General features: G+C 39.8%; 1 protein-coding gene across 5 annotated transcripts in view; it reads right to left on the reverse strand.

Moving 5' to 3' along the window:
• Positions 1 to 14,468, reverse strand: part of NAA35 (N-alpha-acetyltransferase 35, NatC auxiliary subunit) — a 106,359-nt gene extending 91,891 nt beyond the window's left edge. The window contains exons 1-2 of one of the 5 annotated variants that reach the window (XM_055311996.1): positions 14,448 to 14,468; positions 13,146 to 13,274 (exon numbers count right to left, since the gene is read on the reverse strand). In XM_055311996.1, the coding sequence (XP_055167971.1) occupies positions 13,146 to 13,269 (124 nt within the window). In that variant the 5' untranslated portion in view covers positions 13,270 to 13,274; positions 14,448 to 14,468. Of the gene's footprint in view, positions 1 to 13,145; positions 13,275 to 14,023; positions 14,119 to 14,154; positions 14,241 to 14,447 lie in introns of those variants that run through there. The other 4 variants (XM_055311993.1, XM_055311992.1, XM_055311995.1 and 1 more) reach the window with 4 other exon arrangements.
• Positions 14,469 to 24,590: the final 10,122 nt, after the last annotated feature.

Genomic DNA, 24,590 nt, shown 5'->3' on the forward strand with positions numbered 1-24,590 from the left:
CAGCAAATATCATTCTCAATGGGGAAGCACTGGGAGCCTTTCCCATAAGATCAGGAACAAGACAGGGATGTCCACTCTCACCACTGCTATTCAACATAGTACTGGAAGTCCTAGCCTCAGCAATCAGACAACAAAAAGACATTAAAGGCATTCAAATTGGCAAAGAAGAAGTCAAACTCTCCCTCTTTGCCTATGACATGATACTCTACATGGAAAACCCAAAAGCCTCCACCCCAAGAGTGCTAGAACTCATACAGGAATTTAAGAGTGTGGCAGTATACAAAATCAATGCCCAGAAATCAGTGGCATTTCTATACACTAACAATGAGACTGAAGAAAGAGAAATTGAGGAGTCAATCCCATTTACAATTACACCCAAAAGCCTAAGATACCTAGGAATAAACCTAACCAAAGAGGTAAAGGAACTATACCCTAAAAACTATAGAACACTTCTGAAAGAAATTGAGGAAGACACAAAGAGATGGAAAAATATTCCATGCTCATGGATTGGCAGAATTAATATTGTGAAAATGTCAATGTTACCCAGGGCAATTTACACGTTTAATGCAATCCCTATCAAAATACCATGGACTATCTTCAGAGAGTTAGAACAAATTATTTTAAGATTTGTGTGGAATCAGAAAAGACCCCGAATAGCCAGGGGAATTTTAAAAAAGAAAACCATAGCTGGGGCATCACAATGCCAGATTTCAGGTTGTACTACAAAGCTGTGGTCATCAAGACGGTGTAGTACTGGCACAAAAACAGACATATAGATCAATGGAACAGAATAGAGACCCAGAAGTGGACCCTGAACTTTATGGTCAACTAATATTCGACAAAGGAGGAAAGACTATCCATTGGAAAAAAGTCTCTTCAATAAATGGTGCTGGGAAAATTGGACATCCACATGCAGAAGAATGAAACTAGACCACTCTCTTGCACCACACACAAAGATAAACTCAAAATGGATGAAAGATCTAAATGTGAGACAAAATTCCATCAAAAATCCTAGAGGAGAACACAGGCAACACCCTTTTTGAACTTGGCCACAGTAACTTCTTGCAAGTACATCCACGAAGGCAAAAAAAACAAAAGCAAAAATGAACTATTGGGACTTCATCAAGATAAGAAGCTTTTGCACAGCAAAGGATACAGTCAACAAAATTAAAAGACAACCTACAGAATGGGAGAAGATATTTGCAAATGACGTATCAGATAAAGGGCTAGTTTCCAAGATCTATAAAGAACTTATTAAACTCAACAGCAAAGAAACAATCCAATCATGAAATCGGCAAAAGACATGAAAAGAAATCTCACAGAGGAAGACACAGACATGGCCAACATGCACATGAGAAGATGCTCCGCATCACTTGCCATCAGGGAAATAGAAATCAAAACCACAATGAGATACCACCTCACACCAGTGAGAATGGGGAAAATTAACAAGGCAGGAAACCACAAATGTTGGAGAGGATGTGGAGAAAGGGGAACCCTCTTACACTGTTGGTGGGAATGTGAAATGGTGCAGCCACTCTGGAAAACTGTGTTGAGGTTCCTCAGAGTTAAAAATACACCTGCCCTAAGACCCAGCAATTGCACTTTTGGGGATTTACCCCAAAGATACAGATGCAATGAAACACCGGGACACCTGCACCCCGATGTTTCTAGCAGCAGTGTCCACAATAGCCAAACTGTGGAAGGAGCCTCGGTGTCCATCGAAAGATGAATGGATAATGATGTGGTTTATGTATACAATGGAATATTACTCAGCCATTAGAAATGACAAATACCCACCATTTGCTTCAACGTGGACGGAACCGGAGGGTATCATGCTGAGTGAAGTAAGTCAATCGGAGAAGGACAAACATTATATGTTCTCATTCATTTGGGGAATATAAATACTAGTGAAAGGGAATATAAGGGAAGGGAGAAGAAGTGTGTGGGAAATATCGGAAAGGGAGACAGAATATAAAGACTCCCAACTCTTGGAAACGAACTGGGGTGGTGGAAGGGGGGGGGAGGGCCGAGGGTGGGGGTGAATGGGTGACGGGCACTGAGGGGGGCACTTGACGGGATGAGCACTTGGTGTTATTCTGTATGTTGGCAAATAGAACACCAATGAAAAATAAATTTATTATATATAAAAAATAAATAAAATTTCATTTTATTTCAAGGTAGAAAAAACACGAGTAAACAGCTAATCAAAAAAACAGTATTCATCCCCTATGAAATAAGTCTCAACCTTGACTGCATACTGGTATCAACTCCAGAGTTTGTGGCAATCTCAACGTTCATCGGTACCCTAAAACAAATTCTAGGGGTGGGGCCTCTGCAGTGGTTTTAAAGCAATACAGGCAACTTCAATGTGCAGAAAGGTGAGATCCACCACCATAACATTTTAAGTAGCTTAAAAACTAATGGACAAATCTTACAGAAGGTGCAAAGCACTAGTTTTCAGTTCTCAAAGATGGTTTGGGAACCGAGGTGTCTGTGATATTAAAATTACTTTCATAGTAATATTGGGGCACCTGGGTGGCTTAGTTTGTTAAGCATCCAACTCTTGATTTCAGTTCAGGTCATGATCTCAGGGTTTCAAGATTGAGCCCCGTGTCGGGCTCCAATCTGCGTTTGGACCCTGCTTAAGATTCTTTCTCTCTTCCCTCTGCCCCTCCACCCCTGCTTGCTCCTTCATGCACTTGTATGCTCTCCCTAAGAAATAAATAAAATTAAGAAATTTTTTTCACAGAATAAAACATTGTCTTTTTCACTGTGTTGACAATTGTAATGAAGATGTAAAACCAATGGCATAAAGAGGAAAAATAAAAAGTGGAGGCTACACTGCTCTAGTTTTAGTACAAATTAAGAGTGTCCACAAGCTAGTGTATTCTTTACTTCCATGGACTTGCAGTTAAAAAAGACAATTTTTTTTTTTAATTTTACCTAAGGAATCCTTGATAAAGCAGTAAAATCATTAACCTCAGGGCCAGGACCAGAGTGCAACAAGTGAAGCACCTCCCATGCAAAATTTAAGGAGGCACTTGCCTTCACAGGTAGCAAATCCTTAAATGTTGCACTCGAGGTGCCTCAACTGCTTCATCCTAATGCTGACCCTGATATTTCTGATTATATCTCAATCTCAATCTATACATCTTTTAAATATTCTATTTGACAAAATGCGAAGTATAAACAAACACTTCTGCTGCATACCAATACAAGACGTTGTTTTAAGGAAAAGCACTTGCACAATTATCATGAAACACCATTTTTACTTGAAAGAACAATGGACAAAAACTATACTTATCTCAGAGAATATGCCATTTTCTGGAAACTAAAGGAGTTTATTGCTTTAAGAAAAACAACTGACATTGTGTGTTGCTAATGATAACATTTGGGGAAAAATGATAAACATTTGAGCTTTTAAAGCAAAAACTAAGAATTTGGAGAAACATCTGACACTGTGAACCTGATAGCTTCCAAATACTTAAAAGAGACTTTTCTGATGGTTTTGGTGGTGATACTAACAAATGTGCCTTTCAGTATTATATAGTTTTATCTGCATTTGGAAGATCTGCTAACTCAATGAACCAGTATTTTCCAAATGGCAACACATGTTCTAAAATTAGGCACAGATAAAAGATCCATTCAAAGTTAAGACCAGTGAATTTTAATGTAACAGAGAAGGCAAAGTCCACTAAATATGTCTTCAGATTCCTTATCACAACTAATCTTTAACAAACTACCACCTGTCAAGTTTCACTGTAATATCAAAGAAGAATATCCACAATTATCTGAAAAGGTTCCATTTCAGCTACAGAATGAGGCCAGATTTACCCCATACAGTTCAAACAGACACACAGATAAGGAATTCAGGTGCTCTCTGTTATGCTGACACTAAAGAGATCTTCAAAAGTATAAAACAACTCCACTCCTGTAAGTTACTCTGTTTTGAAAAATAAATATTGCACTTATTTTTCATTAAAAAACATCATGTTAGGGCAGCCCGGTTTAGCACTGCCTTCAGCGGTTTAGCACTGCCTTCAACCCAGGGCCTGATCCTGGAGACCCCAGATCGAGTCCCGCGTCGGGCTCCTTGCATGAGCCTGCTTCTCCCTCTGCTTGTGTCTGTTTCTCATGAATAAATAAACAAAATCTTAAAAAAAAAAAAAATCATGTTAACATGCAATGGGTTTGTCATGGTTTTTAAATGAATTGATAAATATTTTTAAAATTTCTCAGTCTTCAGTTTTAATACAGTGAACATCTATATATGTTAACACACAATTTTTAAGAGTGTAAAAGTGTAATTTTTATGAGTATAATAGGGTCCTGAGACCAAAATATTTGAGAACTGCTGTAATAATTGATCAAATATTTAAGGTAGATTTGGATAGCTTCACCAAACTTAAAAATAAAACACTCCACAGACCTTGAAGCAAGTCAATTAGGGGACTTGGTTTCCTAACTGTAAAATAAAGGGTTAAACTAGCTGACTCTCATAAGGTCCCTCAGAACACCAGTAATCCGGTGCCTGGGTGGTTCAGTAGATTAAGCGACCAACTCTTCATTTTGGCTCAGGTCATGATCTCAGAGTCCTTAGATCCAGTCCTACCCCTGGCTCCATACTCAGTGGGTCTACTTGTCCCTCTGCTTCTCTTCCCTTACACACACGCACATGTGTGTTCTCTCTCTCTCAAATAAATAAAATCTTAAAAACACACACACACACACACCAATAATCAGATCACAGTCAACTGTAGGCAGGAAGCTTAAAATTTACTCGACTACGCAAAGTGCAAGCACTCTCACTGCGTGATCAACAACTGGACACTGAATCATAATCTTCCACAGCATTACAGACCTAAGTAGTTTGGGTCTTATTCAACTAGGAAGCAATTCTCAAAAATTTAAGTGAGAAGGATGTTTTACATTTATCATTAACAGAGCAATGACATCATCACACATCATATACTCTTTGGAAAATTCCACAGTACTAATAAGAGAATGAGAGTAAAAAGACAAGTTAACAACTGAGGTGTTTTTGTTTTTTGTTTTTTTTAAGATTTTATTTATTTATTCACGAGAGAGAGAGGAGGAGGAGAGAGAGAGCAGAGACACAGGCAGAGGGAGAAGCAGGCTCCATGCAGGAAGCCCGACATGGGACTCAATCCCAGGTCTCCAGGATCAGGCCCTGGGCTGAAGGTGGCACTAAACTGCTTAGCCACCCGGGCTGCCCAACATCTCAGCATTTTTTTTTAAAGATTTATTTATTTATTCATGATAGATATACATATATTTAGAGAGAGAGGCAGAGACACAGGAGGAGGGAGAAGCAGTCTCCATGCCGGGAGCCCAACGCGGGACTCGATCCCGGGATTCCAGGATCCGGCCCTGGGCCAGAGGCAGGCGCCAAACCACTGAGCCACCCGAGGATCCCCACATCTCAGCTTTATATGGAAATAGTTTTACCACGGAAATTGTTTTGACCTTGCATACCCTTTAAAAGGTATTGACGATCCCAAGGATCACAGACACACCAAACTGCTGAACTAAGTTAACACAATGATAAGTTACTTCTACTTTTAAGTTAAAGCCTTAAGTAGGTCCAGTAGTACATAGCTTAAAACACACAGAGCAATGGAAAAAATTAAATACAAGGAAAAGTTTATGAGTCAAAAAAATTTTTTTTTGCCACCTTGACAATAAACCACCTTTTTCTTTTATCCTCACTTTCATATAAGGCATGAATAGATCTGTGAGAGATCTATTTAACTCTTGTGAGAGAGCTGTGAGAGAAAATTTAACTCAATTTTGTGGATCACAGAATTTCCTAACATCTTACTGGACGTCCTTCCTTTCGCCTTGGAAATGAACGATGAATCATAACTTGTGGTAGAGTCTGGATATGCAGCAGTGCTAATAAGCACTTGTAGCATATGATCATTCTCCTGAGAAAAAGTTCTTAGAAGACAGAGAAAAGCATGTACCTATGTGACAAGACAAATACATATTATCATGTTATAAGTGAGCAGATCATGTGTAAACTGATGTTATAGATCTTTCAATATATTTCTACCCATAACTTTATAAATGATGGTTAAATTCCCAGGTAGGGTCCCTAGGAACACCCTACTTGAATCTATGACATTGTTGAAATCCAATGCGATTGTAATTGTGATATTCAAACAAACCAATTGAGGTTTACCACGGGGTAAAGGTGGCTAACTGAACACATGCAACTACCTTTAATTCTCTCTTGAAATCTCATTAAAATAACCAGAGGAAGTGTGTATGTGTGTGTGTGTGTGTGTGTGTGTGTGTGTATAAGAAAGGTATACACTCCAAAAAAGAAAACCAAGTGCAGAAGTAGTACAACAAAATTGGGGAAACCTGGAAATAAAATACAAGTAGTTTCTTAGCAAATTCAAGAAAACAGAATCCTAAAACCAGGAATGGAGAAAGCCAAAACCAACCTGACTTACCACTTGCTTCTAAAAGAGCAGAAAAAGGAAAGCTAAAACATGGAAGACTGAGCAGACAATGCAGAATCCTGTCCTAATTTACAGAGCAGGATAACTGCCCCTCCCTAACACTGAAGACTTTCTTTGAAGAAGGTAAAAACATTTCCAGAGACATAAGGTTACTGGAAGGCCAGGGTATATAGTACTGGAAAGAGGGAACATTAAGTGAGTATGTGAAAACCCCAGATCTCTTCCTCCCCTTCACTATTTAATCATAGGCAGTCAAGTCAGAGCTTCAACTTCAAGGCAAAAGATTAAATTCTCTCTACTAAACATAATCTTTCCAAGTAGAAAGAGCTAAATAACTTTTATCAGAGGTTCTCTAACATAAAAGCAAAGTCAGATCACCTGACAGTGGCAGTCAGTGTAAATAAGTCCCACTCACAAATTCAGAGCTTCCAATTGGTTTTTTGGTCTCCCACCCCTAGACAGGCATCAAAGAATTTTTAGATATCTGAAGTAATGCCCAAATATGAAAGATAAAAAGGAAGTATCTTCCTAAAGGAAACAAACAAAAAAACCAAAAAACCAAAAAAGGAACATTGGAGAAAAAAGGCACTATGTAAAGGAACATTCAAAAGAACTATTATCCTTAGAGAGATAAACCACTGCAACCCTGAAACAAAAACAGGACATTTTACTTTCTTAAAAAAGGGAGGAGGAATACTAAGAGAAAAGAAATGTTAGAAATTAACATAAAAAAAATTAAGAACATTAGAAGCAGATAAGAAAAATTCAGTAGGTTTGGAAAATAGAGTCGTAGTTCATTCAAGATTCTACAACAAAAAAATATAAGCTGGGCAGTCTATAAACAAATGTTTATTTCTCACAGTTCTAGAAGCTGGGAAGTCCAATATCAAGGCACCAGCAGATGTTTGGTGAGGGCCTACTCGCTAGATGGCCATCTTTCTGCAATAACCTCAAATATCAGAAGGGACTAATCCCATTCATGTGGGCTCCTCTCTCATGATCTAAGCACCTCCCAAAGGGTCAATATACAAAAAAAATACTCTCTGTAAGAATACAAAAAAAAAAAAAAAAAAAAAAAACCCTAAGAGGAAATAGAGTACTTAAAGAAAGTTTCCTATAGAACTGAAGGATCAGACAAGATGAGAGGACCTCAGAGTTGTCAACCAGACAAATCACTGTGAAAGGGTGTACACGGGGTCATACAGAAGATCTTAAAGGTTACCTATGAAAACTCGGTTACCAAAATGTCATCAAACGTCTTAATAGCAATGTCAGAGCAAAAACATCAATGGGTCACGCCCTCGAAATTCTCAAAGGTATCCAAACATGTTATTATCAATAAAGTGGGAGAATAAAGACATATTCAGACAACCAGAACCTCAAAAAATTGTATCTTCCATGCATTCTACTCAGGAGGTGACTAAAGACGTCTAATTTATATTAAAGTAAGAAACCCCACTGCTAATGATCTCAGGATCACATGATGTACAAAGGCAAGAAGCCCAGATTGGAGCAATAAGAGGCTGGAGGAGAAATTTCTTCAAAGAGATGAAAACAATAGAATGTCTGAGGTGTCTGAATGTCTTAAGGAGATTTAGACAAGTAGTAAAGAGTCTAAGGTAGAATTAATGACAACCACATAGATTTTGGATTAAAAAGTTTTGTGTAAGAATTGTACAGGAAAGAAAAAGAAAAACTTTACTCTTTAGCTCAGCTATGGATAATATTTGCATATCCGTAATGTAGTTATAACTATAGATAGAAGTCCACAGGGCAGCCTGGGTGGCTCAGTGGTTTAGCGCCACCTTCAGCCCAGGGCTTGATCCTGGGGACCCAGGATCGAATTCCGCGTCAGGCTCCCTGCATGGAGCCTGCTTCTCTCTCTGCATCTCTCATGAATAAATAAAATCTCAAAAAAAAAAAAAAAAAAGTCCACAGATAATGCCAAATCGTGAATGCAAGGAATCCAGAAGTAACAAAAGCATGCTATCTAGAATTATGGATATTAAAATAACCAGCTAAAAGAGGGAAGGCGTTGACTTCTGAGGAGAACCTTTCTGTTAACCAAAAATTCCCAACAAAAAGGAGGCTACACAATACCTAATTAATGAGAAAACCTGTTAAGATGTATTCAGCAATGCAGAAAAGACCTCAAAGTGCATCAAAAGCTCCCATTCTCTTCCCACTGCTTATTCTATGTTAATGCTAGTTGTTAGAGGTGTTAGGACATCCAATATCCATATGTTCCCTTTCTCAAGAATCCAGGGTCAGAAAGATTAAATAACAGTCGAATATTATTGAAAGTAACCTAAATAGAGTGAACTACACAGCACTGTTGGCATTTTGTACAAAACAATTACTTCTTTGTGGGGGCTATCCGGTGCAGTATCCTTGGTGTGTACCCACTAGACACCAGCAGCCGCCCGCCTCCTACCGTGACGACCAAAAATGTTGCAAGACATTGGCAAATGTTCCTTAAGAAGCAAAATCAACCCTGGCAGATAATCGCTGATCTAAAGTGACCCACAATTACTAGTACAGCCCAACCCACCCATGCCCCACCACTGAAAACATTGAGAAGACGTAACAAGGAAAACATAAATTTCCAAAATCAGAATCACTTAAAATTTTCTTTACAGATCTTTGCCCAATATACTTACTTAGATTTGCCCAGAACTTCACCAAGCCATTTCCATCTTTTTCTTCTTGAATAAAGTAATATAAACAGCAAATTCCTAGAACAATGACTCTCAGATTGGGGTTTATAAATTCAGCAGAGGAGGAGTCCATGAAAGTTTTATCAAGAATCTATATTTTGTTTAAGATAATTGTTAAATGCCATGTAATCAGTTTGGTGATAATTTTTTAAGAAGATTACAGATTACCAAATGGATACTGACATTATAATCAAATATTGCTATAATTTTAGTACCCAATCTTGTGTTCATAATTACATTGGTTTCAGGCAATCACCCAAAATGATAGCATTTAATGTAATCCAGTGATTCTCAAACCTCTGAAGTACAATATCCAGATACTCTAATATGAAGAAACATGGCCATAAAATAACCTTTTTTTTTTTTTAAGATTTTATTTATCTGGGGATCATTGGGTGGCTCAGCTGTTTAGCGCCGCCTTCAGTCCAGGGCCTGATCCTGGAGACCAAGGATTGAGTCCCACGTCGGGCTCCCTGCATGGAGCCTACTTCTCCCTCTGCCTGTGTTCTCTGCCTCTCTCTTTCATAAATGAATGAATGAATGAATGAATGAATAAATGAATAAATGAATGAATAAATAAATAAATAAATAAATAAATAAATAAATAAATAAGTATTTTATTTATCTGAGAGAAAAAGCGCCTGCACGAGAGTGGGCACATGCAGAAGAGGCAGAGGGAGAGTGAGAAGCAGACTCCTCGCTAAGCAGGGAGCCCAATGCTGGGCTTCATCCCAGGACCCTGGGATCATAACCTGAGCCAAAGGAGACGCTAACCAATTGAGACACCCAGGCACCTTTCATTCACTCTTTAAACAAATATATCTTAGGATCTACAAACATTCTAAATGAGAGAAGACAACACAAAAAGGAAAAGGAACAAGAAACTTAAGAATCCTAGGTTTTAAAAGAGGAAGAGAAATCAATAAAAGTTTTCCAAAAGTACTGGGCAAGAGTGGGGCAAACTGGATAGGTGATGGGGCCTTAAAACATGGGGTGAGAAAGACAGAGGAGGAATGAGTAAAACCATCAAAGACAGAAGGATATGAAATGACAGGATAGGCCCATTTCATTCTAGACTAAAGCTCAAAAAGAATGGAAGTAATAACACCCAACCTTGGATTACCTCTGAGTTCTAGATACCTGACAGTGTCATCAATCTAGAATAAACAGTGTGGAAGAAAAGAATCTGATAGGTAGAAGAATGAGCAATGTATATTTTATGATCATTTATGTTTAAGTTGTAGGTTTGTACTTCAGAAAGCACCTAATTTTAGACAGCCAAATGAAATATGAAGATCAAAGGCTTTTTATAGGAGGCAATGAGATGGTTTGAATTAGGCAGTTTCCTAGAGAAGCAAAGCTCAGAAGTGTTAGATAAATGACATGTTACATACCAGGCACAGTAACAATAACAGCACCATATATTCAAAATAATTTAAGGGGGGAAAAAAAGCCCCCCTATCCCCCAAAAAAGACCAAGGGCCTCAATGTTGAAAATAGGAAATGTGGAGGGAATGTGTGCCATCTGCCTAACAGGAAATAAAAGAAGTGATGAAATTAGAATTTGGCCCAGAAGACTTTGAAGAGTCACTAAAAGAACAGATAGAAATGGTACATGAAAAACACTGTCATCACTATGCAGATTGCTTTCTCGGTACCAAAATAAATAATCCCTAAGGTCTAGTCAAATGCCATCGCACTGTTACTGAAGAGGAAAGACCACTGCAACAGTTACAGGGTATAATATTTGTTTTAAATTTAGCCCTCAGAAAGCTGCTGGAGTCTAAGTTAAATTAATGCTATGAATCTGATTTCAAGAAAACAAATTATTAATACTATAGGCTCAAGAGCTCCCAAAAGAATTTAGTCCTAAATCTATATGTAAAGGAAGATCACCTCTACATCAACTTTTTCATTTCAAATATACCTCACATCTGTGCCACTTCAGACCAAGCAAGAGCTAATTACTGAAAAGTTAATAGGATGGTTTGAGGTGCTGACAAAGTTAATAGGATGGTTTGAGCAAAATGACATGCCCCCCCCTCTTCAATCCCCACTGAGAAAGGAATAAAACCATATTGCCTATTTAAGGTTCTGCTCATGAGGAAGCAAAATTATTCACTCTCCCTCAAATATCCAACTCTCATGAACTCTGGTGAGAGTAACAGTTCATCTGAGTCTAGAATAATTCCCTCACATTCACTTACAGAAACTCAACCACTCCTCTAAGGCCCAACTCAAGCCATATGAACTTCATAAAGCCTTTTCCATTTAGGTTCAGAACAACAACCCTCTAATACAGATCACTTAAAAATCAGTGCAAGATGATGGGCATAATCCACCAACAGTTTAAGATCTCTGGGCACAAAAAATTACTGTAACTTACACTTCTTTCTCTCTCCCTTGGATAGATGGATATGGGCAATCCCCCAATTTCCAGTCTAATATTCTTTCCACAATTTCACTTTTGCTTTCTCTAAATGGACACGTTTCATAACAGTCAAAGGGTCAGTGCACGTGTTATCATTTTGCTTATACCCAGCTGGCTCCCTTACCACCTGCAGCTACTCCGAGTCTCTACTCCTCCTTCTAAGGGCACTATTCTAAACACTCCATCTCATCAACAACAAAGACTTCACCTTCAGTTTAGTAAAAACAGAGAAGCCATCGGGGTGTGTATCCCTCTACCATTCCTCCCCACTCGTTTAGAAATCTACCTGTTTCTTCACCAATCTTAACCTCAGTTCCTCCTGTCTGGTCCCCTCAGTTAATTTCTCTACCATGTTCTTTATCCCATCCTCTCTTCAAATTCAATCTCTCACTCTACCATTTTTTTTTTTTCAAAAAGATTTTATTTATTTGAAAGCATGAGCAAGAGAGCACAGTGGGGAGGGAGGCACAAGGGGAGGGCAGAGGGAAAGGAAGAGGTAGGTTCCTGAAGTGGGGCTTGATCACAGGAACTGAGCGGGAGGCAGCTGCTTAAACAACTGAGCCCCCCAGGCACCCCTCCCACTCTACCATTTGTCTCTTTCCCGTCTCTCCCTAAGACCCATTCTCCTCAGACAACAAATATGCTCACTTCTCTAATCAATTATGCCTTTGCATTTGTTAAACCATTACTATGTTCCAGGCAATGTTCTCTGTGTTAGGCTTACAGACAAGATGTCTGCACTCACAGAGCTTATGTTACAGTGGGTAGGGCTGACAGTAAACAAGAAATAACTGAAAAGACAGCTTCTGATAGTATATAAGTATTATAATAATAATAAAAAAAAAAAACAGAGTCGGACAGAAGAGAACAGGGCTAAATCTACTTAGATTGTTTGGAGACATCCTCCCTGGGGAGCTAGCATTTAACTGGCCAGGAAGGAGCCAGCTATGTGAAGGTAAAGACCTGGAGGCAAAGCAGTTTAAGATACAGAAAAAGAAATATGCAGAGGCCCAAGGGGAAAATGCCCTGGTGAGCTTAATGGCATAGAAAGGACATTGTGACTAACATAATGAGCCTAGTTGGGCAGTGGTAGACAGGCATCAGACCACACAGGCCACGGGGATGGAATATGGATTTTATTCTATATTGAACAGGAAGCCGCTACAGGCTCTTAGACAGGAAATAATGCAATCTGATTATTTACAAATCTCAAACATATAATAGTCCACCCTCTTTAGGTCAAGACAATTCATGTTTGCACAGTCTGAAATTATTGCCATGTACTCTCTCATCTGTTAAGGCTAGAAAAACTGAAGCAACTGCTTCAACATCTGTATTTCATGCACTATCAAATACGGGCATTAAGAGGGTAAGGAATGAATAAGTGTGGTTAACAAACTTGATAAACCACACTTACCTGTTGCTTACGTTTGAGTCTACAAATCACAAGATCTTATTTTACCTTTTCCCAGGTTTTTAATTTCTAACCCAAGAATTCAAACTCACCTCGACAAGCTTCTTCAAAATCTTGGGTTATGTCCACCCAGCTTGTATTGCTTTTTTCCATCTTTTCTGGTAGACTGAGCTCCCATCCTGAATCATCATCTTCTACAGAAGCTTTCATGACCATAATGCCTATAAAATTAACACTGGTGTAAAAGAGATTGTGGCTTTCAGGGCAAGACTATTTGCAAGCCATGTGTGTTCACTCAAGTCTTACTAAACTGCCAGACTTCATCGGAGTTTGATAGGGGCAACTGGGAAATAAAAAAAATAAATAAAAAATAATAAACCTTAACGCAATTAAACCTTACGTTAAAAGCACTGCTGCTTATTTACTAATAGCCCAGCACCTACGAGGGCTTTTAAGGGTTTGCCTTCCCACCATCCAAGGAAAAAAATGAGAAGCCACCCCACCGCCACTGGCCCAAGCAGGATGAACTCCAGAGCTTTCAACTTTGCACACCGGACGCAGATGAGTAAGGCACTCTTCAGAGCCACCTCTCGCAGCCGGGGGCCCACGAGGCAACTGTTCAGTCAGGGTGGTCCCTCACGTGTCCGGAGCTCTCCGGGCCCGGCAGGACCCCGCGCAGCCTCGCACGGCGGGCACCGAGGGCGGGAGCGCCCCGCAGGGCACCGACTCGCCCGGCCCAGAGCGGCTGCGCACCTGAGGCGGGGACCCGCCCCACGACCACCTTCCCCGGGTCAGCCCGGCCGGGCCCGGCCCCGGCCCCGGCCCCAGCCCCACAGGGCGCGGAAGCAAGGACAGAGCTGTCGTCGCGCGGGAGGGCGGGCACGCCCGGTGCCGGGTCGTCGCCCGGGCAACACCGGGCAAGGCCGGGGCCTCGGCGGGCAGCGGACACCGGAGAGCCTGCAGCTCCTACCTGAAGCGCGGCGGGAGGCCGGGGCCGCAGGGTGACCTGGCGTCCCCAGGGTCCGCCACACGCGCGGGGGGCTGCGGCTCTAGGACGCAGGAGGAAGGGAGAGTCAATGGCTCTGCACCGGCAGTCCCTACCTACTTCTCCCGTGGCCACCCGCGCCGCCACGCACCGTCCAGACCGCGGAAATAACGACGCCGCCTCAGCCGCCGCCGCCGCCGCCGCCGCCGCCGCCGCCGCCGCCGCCGCCGCCGCCGCCGCCGCCGCCGCCGCCGCCGCCGCCGCCGCCGCCGCCGCCGCCGCCGCCCCCTCCCCTCTCAGCCCAGCCCGGCCGCCCCGTGCGCGCATGCGTACGCCCGGTGCGCGCGACCCGCCCCCTCTCCCTCACTCCTGGGGACTTCGCGCGCCCCGGCCACACCCCCTCCCTCACCATTGCCACCGACGGCAGCCGTCTTCTCTTCTCGCGGGATTAGAGCCAATCGCGAGACCGGAAGCTACCTTCCTTCCCCTGCCTCAAGCCGACTCCCGGGTAGTGGGCGGGTCCCGGTGAGGGGTGGAGCTTGGTGGGCGTCTGAGCCCCGCCCCGCCCCGCGCGGCTCCCTGGGAAATTATTAGAAAGGTGACGGTAAGGCGGAAAAAACCCGGGAAAGTCCTTGCAGACCTTGGCAGTTGTGTCCGTGCAAGAAAAGCCTGAGTGTGAGCTTCACCGAGCTAGCGCGGCCTGACACAGGATTCAGGTGTCCTAGAGAGCCTGGAGGCTTCTTGAGGGAAAATAGAAACAAAATATCTGCAGTCAACCAAGCCATTTTCTTTCAGACTTGTAAACGTTTTAAGTTTTTCTTAAAATGTATTAATGATCCATTTTAGAGTGGTATTATGTAAGTAGAATGGCAGGAATAAGAAAACACCTTCACTACTACATTTCCATTGAAATGGCCAAAATTTAAAAGACGACACCAAATGTTGACAAGGACTTAGAGCAACTGGACCTCTCATCTGTTGCTGATAAGAATGTAAAATAGTGCAGTCACTTTGATTGAGTTTGTATTTTACCAGAAAATCAATCATACACTATCACTTGATGTAGCAATTTCACTCCCAGGTATTTTCTTAGAAATATGAAAATGTTTCTTTTTTTTTTTTAAAGATTTTATTTATTCATCAGAGATGTACACAGAGAAGCAGAGGCACGGGCAGAGGGAAAAGCAGGCTCCATGCAGGGAGCCTGACGTGGGACTTGATCCCGGGACTCCAGGGTCACACCCCGGGGCTGAAGGCAGCGCTAACCACTGCACCACCGGGGCTGTCCTATGAAAACGTTTCTGAAGTAGGAATGAGTTAGGGGCAGATGAAGCTAGGCAGGGAAAAATAAGGGAAAGGCCCAAAGTCAGGCTCCTACCCATCCCAAGGAAATAGATTAAGACAGTAAAAATAGAAAGAAAAAAAAATCAGGCTCCCTAGATCTAAAATGTAGGGAGTCTCTCCCTTTGATGGTTACCAAGCAATCACAGAAACACCAGACCCAAAAACAGCCATATGACATTCACTTAAGAAAGCATAAAGAAACCCAAAGCCATAGGCTCCCTGGTTAGGTTCTCAATAAAAAACCAGCCAAAAAACCCTTCAGTGGCAACCTTGTTGAATCCCTTCTCACTTCTGAGAGCTTTGTCTGTATCTTTGCTTAATAAACTTCTATCACTTTACTCACACTCCGTTGTCAGCAAGATTCATTCTTTGACCCCATGAGACAAGAACCTAGCTCTTCCATATCATTTCCACTTGTACATTACTTTTCATAGCTTCATTTTTAGTAATCCCAAACAGGAAACAACCTAAATATTCATCAGCTGGTGAATGGATAAACAATCTGTGGCTTATCTGTACAATGTAATAATAATTACCAAAAAACGGGTGTGAACTACTTGACATGCAAAAACATGAATCTCAAGAAACATTATGTTGAGCAAATGAAATCAAGAGTATAAGCAAATGACTATGTTTCCATTTATATGAAACTCTAAAAAAGAAAAATGTGGGGCACCTGGATGGCTCAGTGGTTGAGCATCTGCCTTTGGCTCAGGTCATGATCCCGGGGTCCTGGGATCAAATCCCACATTGGGCTCCCTGCAGGGAGCCTGCTTCTCCCTCTGCTGCCTGTGTCTCTGCCTCTCTCTGTGTCTCTCGTGAGTAAAAGAAACAAAATCTTTTAAAAAAATGTTCTGGATCTTGATTATGGTAGTAATTAGATGAGTGCATACATTTGTAAAAATTCATTCACTTATGATGTGTCCATTTTACTGCCTGCAATTTAAACCTAAATATAGTTGCTTATTTATTTGAGAGACAGTGAACACACAAGAGAAAGAGCATGAGAAGGGGGGCAGAGGGAGAAGGACAAGTGGATTCCCCTTTGAGCAAGGAGCCTGGGGAGTGGGACTTGATCCCAAGACCTCAGGATCATGACCCCAGCTGAAGGCAGATACTTAACCTACTGAGTCACGCAGGCACCCCTAGAATTGCTTTTTAAAAAGTGAAAAATACATCTGTATGTCTCTTACAGAATAATAGGTTTTTTTGTTTTTTTTTATTTTTTTTTTAATTTTTTTTTATTTATTTATGATAGTCACAGAGAGAGAAAGAGAGAGAGGCAGAGACATAGGCAGAGGGAGAAGCAGGCTCCATGCACCGGGAGCCCGACGTGGGATTCGATCCCGGGTCTCCAGGATCGCACCCTGGGCCAAAGGCAGGCGCCAAACCGCTGCGCCACCCAGGGATCCCAGAATAATAGGTTTTATAAAAGCAGGAGCTTTGCCAATTTTGATCACAGCTACCTCACTCAGGGTGGTGGTTGGCATATAGTAGGTGCTCACTAAGTGCACTGAGGATGAAAATGTAGGGAAGAATTACAATAAAGCAATTCTATATTGTTTCTCCAAAATCATTTGATGAACTTTTGCAGAAGCCATTAGAAATCTAGAAAAGGATGAACTGACTGCATCTGAGTTATTCAGTATTGTATGTAGATTGTAACAAAAACTGATACAGCAAGAGAACAAAAACAACAAAACCCCCCAAATTTTTAGAAATAAGATTACTTCAGAACTCAAAAAACAAAAACACCAGAACAAGGCAGCCAAGTGAAACAGTTTTCTTAATTTCTTTACTAAAATTGTAATTTTTCTGAAATTCAAGTTTATTTTTACAAGTTCTAATTACCTCTCCACTTTGAAACCATATTCCTTGAGAAAGAGAGGTTAAATCTATGACATCTCCTATGCCTCATAGTCTTAAAAAATGATTGGTGTTTTAGATATTAGGCTACATGATGAATAAATGAATGCAAAGGACCTGACTGACAAATAGTTGTTCTACATAAACATGCCTACAGATAGGGAGGAGGTGGGCATTTTGACCAGCTGGAAAAGAATCTTATGAGTCTAAATCTTGACTCATAAAATCCTAAGATTTCTATGCCTAAACACTAATGTTAAGAGGAAATTTAGCTTGATGTCATCATTTTGCACTGATACCAGGAATCGGTGGAGCATCGGTTTGATAAAAGCAGAGCTACTGAAGTGAACTTTAGGTTTGACTATATTCAGTTTTACCACAACGTAAGAGAAATTGAAAGCCTGTGGACAGTTCAAAAAAATGCTTTCAAAAAAGGAAATAGAGTAAAAATATACTACTGTGCCACAAGACAAAAAGAAGCATGGAGCTGTTTAATTAAGTATAGATAATATCAGTTTATAATATATATATTATATTATAATATATATATAATATCAGTTCTACTATATTTTATTACCCTTTTTAAAAGTCTTACATTTATGCATTTATGCATCTTAAGAATAAGTAGAATAGCCAAGGTACGAAAGCAACTCAAGTATCCATCTACAAATGAATGGATAAAGATGTGACACACACGCACACATACATATACACAAAGGAATATTACTCAGCCATAAAAAATGAGAGCTTGACATTTGTGACAACATGGATGGACCCAGAGGATGTTATAGTAAGGGAAATAAGTCAGGCAGAGAAAGACAAATACCATATGATTTCACTTACATGTGTAATCTAAAAACAAAATAAACCAATAAACCAACAAAAAGCAGAAACAGACCCATAAATACAAAGAACAAACTGACAATTACCAGAGGGGAGAGAGCCGGGGGATGGGCAAAATGAGTAAAGGGAAGTGGGAGACACAGGCTTATAGTTATGGAGTGAATAAGTCATGGGAATAAAAGGTATAGCACAAGGAACACAATCAATAGTATTGGAATAGCATTATATGGTGACAGGTAGTAGCTACACTTGTGGTGAGCATAGCATAATATATAGGCTTGTCAAATCATTGCGCTGTACACCTGAAATTAACATAACATTTGGTCTCAACTATAGTTTAATTTAAAAAAGGAAAAAACAAGAATACATAGTAATCTAATAAGAAGTTCTTTTTTAAAAAGTTAAACTTTAGGGCAGCCCCGGTGGCACAGCAGTTTGGTGCCGCCTGCAGCCTGGGGTGTGATCCTGGAGACCCGGGATCGAGTCCCACATCGGGCTCCCTGCATGGAGCCTGCCTCTCCCTCTGCCTCTCTCTCTCTCTCTCTGTGTGTCTATGAGTAAATAAATAAAATCTTAAAAAAAAGTTAAACTTTAGTATTAGGAGATAATGTATAATTATCCTCTGTATAATGTTTATAATGTATAAATATAAATATATTTTTCTCACATAGTTTTTGTATTAATCACTACTAATTGCCACTTTTAACTAGTTCTATAGTTTTGTTTAAATAATAGCACTTAAGTAACAGAAAATTAGGGGTACCTGGGTGGCTCAGTCAGGTAAGCATCTGCCTAGAGCTCAGGTCATGATCCCAGGGTCCTGGGATGGAGTCCCATATTGGGATCCCTATCCCTGTCCCTCTCACTTCATGTGTGCACATGTGCTCTCTCTGTCAAATAAATAAAAATAAAAACTTTTTTAAGAAAGATTTTTAAAAAGTAACAGAAAATTAATACAGAACAGTTTCAAATAAACATCCACTTCTCATAATTTCATGTTAAAGTGGTAACACATGTCTGTATATCGCTTTTTTCCTAATATGGCTGTGTCCTGGATTGATAGTCTAAAAAGATAGTCCTCCTACTTCACTAAGTGAATATACCATAATTTATTCAACCAGTTCTCTATTGATGGACATTTAGGTTGTTTCCAAGGTTTTGCCATTATAAATAGTGCTACCATGAATAGCTCAGTGCCTATGCCTTTTCACAATTTTGCCTGTGTATCTTAGGGCTAAATTCCTATAAATAGAATTTGGGGTCTAAGTATGCATACATACGTAATTTTCACATTGCCAGTTCCCCCTCTACTCAGTGTGTTCCTTTTTTTGTTTATTTATTCCTTTTTTTATTGTCCACCAGCAGCATGTAAGAGTGCTCACGTTCCCATAGCCTCATCAATATAGTATGTGGTCAAAGTTTTAGAATTTTGCCAGACTGCTAAGTGATAAAAATGGCATCTCAGGGATCCCTGGGTGGCGCAGCGGTTTGGCGCCTGCCTTTGGCCCAGGGCGCGATCCTGGAGACCTGGGATCAAATCCCACGTCAGGCTCTTGGTGCATGGAGCCTGCTTCTCCCTCTGCCTGTGTCTCTGCCTCTCTCTCTCTCTGTGTGTGTGTGTGATTATCATAAATAAATAAAAAAATTAAAAAAAATGGCATCTCAGTGTAATTTTAATTTGCATTCTCTTATCACGAGTGAGGTAGAATATCTTTTTATCTTTTTAAGTGAATTCTACATCTTTTTCTGTGATCTGTCTTCTCTTACCTCTAACATATTTTTCTGTAGGATTACTGGTTATTTTCTTTTCTGCTTTTAAGAAGCTATGTTAACTCTTTATGATTTAAGTTGTAATTTTTTAAGCCAGGGCATCATTTGTCTTTTGCTACTTTGTTTTTGGTTGTTTAAACTCGCTACATGAAAATATTTTTTTGGTGAAATTTATCAACAAAGATGTCATTTAGTACCATGGGTTATTATTGAGATCTCATAAGAAGACAGTGTCAAGAGGGAAGTAAGCTCAACATTGAGTCCTGAGGAAGCCAAACATTTCAAGATCAGGTGGAAGAAGAGCACCTAGTGAAATGCTCTGAAAATAAATATCAAAGCTAGAGAAAGGCTAAGAGAGTGGTTCACTGAATCTGAGAGAGATGTCAATTCTCCATTATCCTTTTAATGACACACACATAATGTAATTTATAATATCATTTTCTTTGTAAAGAAAATCTTCCACAATTCCTTTTTATTATTGATTTTCAAACAGTTCCTTCACACTTTATCAGGTGATTTTTTTTTTACTTAAAAAATATTGATCAAAAAAATTAACTAAAAATGTAAATTTCTTACATTCGCTTAATGAGTTGTCTAATCCATAGATACTGAAACTCTTAAACTCCTATCAAAAGGGAAATGAGCACAGCAAACACCAATCAATTGCAGTAAAAATATGAAATTAATGAATTGGAAAAGAAATTCAAAGAATCAAGAAATACTGAAAAAAAAAAAGAACCCTTATGAATTAGATAAACTTAGGTCCTAATTGAAATACATTGTAAAGAATTTTAAATTACTGAGCAAACTTGAACACTGACTGTATACTTGATATCCAGAAATTAGTATTTTTTAGTATAGTGACATTGTAGTAATCTTTAAAAATTTTTTTTAAAGATATCCATACTGAACTATAAAATATAGTAAAAGATAAGCGAAAAGGTATAATGCTTACTATTTGTTTGAAAATCATCCAGTGGGCTAGGGATAAATGGATAGAGAGAATAATACCCATTGATAATTGCAGAAGATGGCGATAGATATTTCATTGTATTATTCTATTTTTGTATAGTTAATGTTTTCACAATAAAGTTTTCCTTTAATAAAGAAATTAAGAGCCAACTGTTCGTCCCTAATGGCTTTCTTTAGCTCATCAAAGAAGAAAATGATCTTTACTCTGCTGTATTTCCATAGTCCCAGTGTGTAGGAGTGCTAACAATACTGACTCCATCTTTGGCCCTCTCTCTTGTTCATGTTCCCTTCTCTTGGGGCTACATCCCAGGCCCCTGGGAGATAAACATACATACCTTAGTAATGCCTCCTAAAGCGAGGAATGGGGAGAGGCTTGCTTTGGCTTCCCAGGACTCTGTTAGAGATAACCGAGTCTTTCCCCTTCCTGATGCAGCCAGATGGTGCCGCAATATCTGATTGAAGGTTAGCTGCCAGGTAGGTACTTCTGAACACTTTGATCTCACTCCAATGCCCTTCTGTGTGTCTTCTCCCGCTATAAAATCTGTGGACTCAGGTCTGGACTTTTTGGCGAACAATTCTGCAGCTGCCATGGATCATCCTCCGTCCCATACCCCCTCTTAGTAAGTTACCCTGGGTAGAATTTGTGTACACTGAATGGAGTCGCCTGCTTCATTTTCCAGTCTCAAAGCAACTCTCAGTTTGGGGGATACCTTACTGCTCCTCCCCCACCTTGTAACACCCTGCCATTTAAATTACATGAAACACTGCAAAAAGTAGGTTGCTACAAAATAAAATATGTTTATATGGAAACCACAAAGTAAAATTGGGACATTTAAAATTATCTTCCCCTCAATGTTACATGAAACAGTTACTGTTCAGTGACCTAAATTTTTAAAAATGTTTGTTAAAATATTTGTAAAATAACCAGTAGGTTTATTTCTTATTATAAAACTAATAGAAAATCACCCATAATCGCAGGCCAAGAGATGGCCTTTTTTCGTACTATTTCTTCATTTTGCCCATGCATATATTTTGTCTTGTTTTGTGTATTGAAAGTGAGTTCTCACTGTACCTATTTTTTTGACTTCAAGATGGATTGTGAATGTCTTTCACTTTAATGAAAATTATTATAGAACACTCAGACATACGAGTATTTTTCCACTCATGAGTCTTTTAAATCTCAATTCATATCTGTGGTTATTTCTCATTTGTGATTTCTTTTTTTTTTTTTTTATGATAGTCACAGAGAGAGAAAGAGAGAGAGGCAGAGACATAGGCAGAGGGAGAAGCAGGCTCCATGCACCAGGAGCCCGATGTGGGATTCGATCTGGGGTCTCCAGGATCGCGCCCTGGGCCAAAGGCAGGCGCCAAACTGCTGCGCCACCCAGGGATCCCTCCTTTGTGATTTCTGACATTGTTGTTGATTTTCCTTCCCTCATCATGCTTTTAAGAAGTTTAACTCATACAATTTTTTCCATGTGCTTTTTTTTCCAAGACCACTTTTTTTTTAAGTTGACCTTTTTGTATGTTTTCTAATTAATTTCTTATTTCATTCTTATTAATGCCTTCTCAGCCTCTTTTGGTAGTCCTTTCCTAATTTTGTATTTGATTAGTTTCCATTGTTTGTATTTAACAATGAGGACATTTGAGATGATACAATTTCCTCCTCTGGGTTTTATCACATATTCCTATTTCTATAGATTTCTTAATTCCATCTCTTTTAAATTCCCCCTTGATCCAACTTCATTCCAGAGTGTTTAAATTTTCGAGGTGTCACCAATGTATTATGTATTTAACTTTACTGGCTAATAATCAGATAGTATCCCAAAGGACTGAAATTTCAGGATGATGTACTAAGGCATAAATCTATCTTATTCTCATATATTTTTCCAGGCATTAAGTGGACCCTTTGAAGTAAAAATACACATCTTTCATCTCTAGGGAATTTCCTTAAATTGTGTTTTATTATATCCTGCCATTTTCCCTCTGTCCTCAACTTCTAGAAATATTCTTCAGATGTCAGATTTCTTGCACTCATTAATTTTTTAAGAGAATTCTATATTCATAAAGGGATGGGAAAATTTAAAATTTGTTTTTGCTTTATTTACAGTTTTCAGCTTTATCTCTCAAATTTTCTGTTAAGTTTTCATTTTTGCTATCACATTTTTTAAAAAGATTAGAGAGGGGGGTGGGGGGAAGGGGTAAAGGGAGAGAGAGAATCCTCAAGCAGACTCCCCGCTGAGCATAGACCCTGATGCAAGGCTTGATCCCACCACCCTGAGGTCATGACCTGAGCTGAAACCAAGAGTCAGACACTTAATGGACTGAGCCACCCAAGTGGCTATCATTCTTTGCTATCATTTTAATTTTCAAGGTCTCTTTTGTTTCTTATCATAACAGAACACTGTTTTCTATATATGTATTATTTTCTCATATCTCTGATAACATTAATGGTAATTGTCTTCTACCTGCATATATTATTTTTTCTAAGTTTTTTTTCCTAATTATTTCAGTCTCTGTCATTCATATCAGAGGTTTCTTCAATATGGTGATTTTTGGCTAGAGGTTCATTATTGAAGCACGGGATCTCAAAGAGCAGATCGAAGGCTCTACGTTCCCAGGAGGGGTTGAAAAAGTTTGTCTTCACTAATAGGAGAACTGGCTGGCCCATTCTGTTGGTGGATTTCTGACATGATTATTTTGGGGTGTGTGTCTTGGGCTGGTTTGATTTCTTCACAAAGATGCTCCTGATCCAGGGCCTTCATGCACATCTCCAGGAGTATCATTCACATAAATTGTATGAAAGGCTTCCCCAGAGCTGTGCAACCTAGCAACTCTTCTTCAAAGAACTGCTAACTGAACAGCCATTTGAGTGGAGGAAGGAGATAAAGGAGGGAGAATCTCAACATTTATTATAACATTTTCATTTAATCTTTGTTTTTCATAAATTATCCACCGCCCCTGCCCCCCCAACCCCATCTGTTCCAGGATCCCTTCTCTACTCTGTGATAGCCTCTATTTGCCGAAAGTTCTCTCCTTTACCCTTTCTAATCTAATGGTCGTCAGAAACATACAGAATTGAGATGTCAGGTCCTGGTGCTTCTGAAACACAGTTCCCTGTCTTTAGCTTCACCCTAGTTTCTATCTCTGAAGGCATCTAGACTTTCTAGGTATTTCTGTGGTACAAAATGGGTGGAATTTTGGCTTTCCCTGTCACTAGCTCATGATCCAATTTTCTTAGGTCTGCCAAGTCAGTGCCCCCATTCATGTGCTTTCTGTCTCCAAGGATATGGCTTTTCCTCCATTCATTCCTTTTGTTCTTGTGAGTGTGTGCCTATTCATGTTCATTTTATGGAAGTTAATACTTCCTGTTAAAATGAAAGATTGTAGGGCAGCCCTGGTGGCTCAGCGGTTAAACGCCGCCTTCAGCCCAGGGCCTGATCCTGGAGACCCAGGATTGAGTCCCGCATTGGGCTCCCTGCATGGAGCCTGCTTCTCCTTCTGCCTGTGTCTTTGCCTCTCTCTCTGTCTCTCATGAATAAATAAATAAAATCTTTTTAAAAAAATGAAAGATTGGATAAATGTATGACTAAGGGATCTGAAGCAAGTCTCCTAAACATGCTAAATTCCAGTGTCCTCATTTGTAAGACAATGGCTTTACATTATTTATAGGTTGTTGAGAACCCATTCTAGTGTATTGTAAAATTGCATAACATAAATTTTCTCCATTTTTCTGATATTTTTGTTATTCAGTACC

The sequence above is a fragment of the Nyctereutes procyonoides genome, unplaced genomic scaffold (genome assembly GCF_905146905.1).
Source record: "Nyctereutes procyonoides isolate TBG_1078 unplaced genomic scaffold, NYPRO_anot_genome, whole genome shotgun sequence".
Taxonomy (NCBI): domain Eukaryota; kingdom Metazoa; phylum Chordata; class Mammalia; order Carnivora; family Canidae; genus Nyctereutes; species Nyctereutes procyonoides.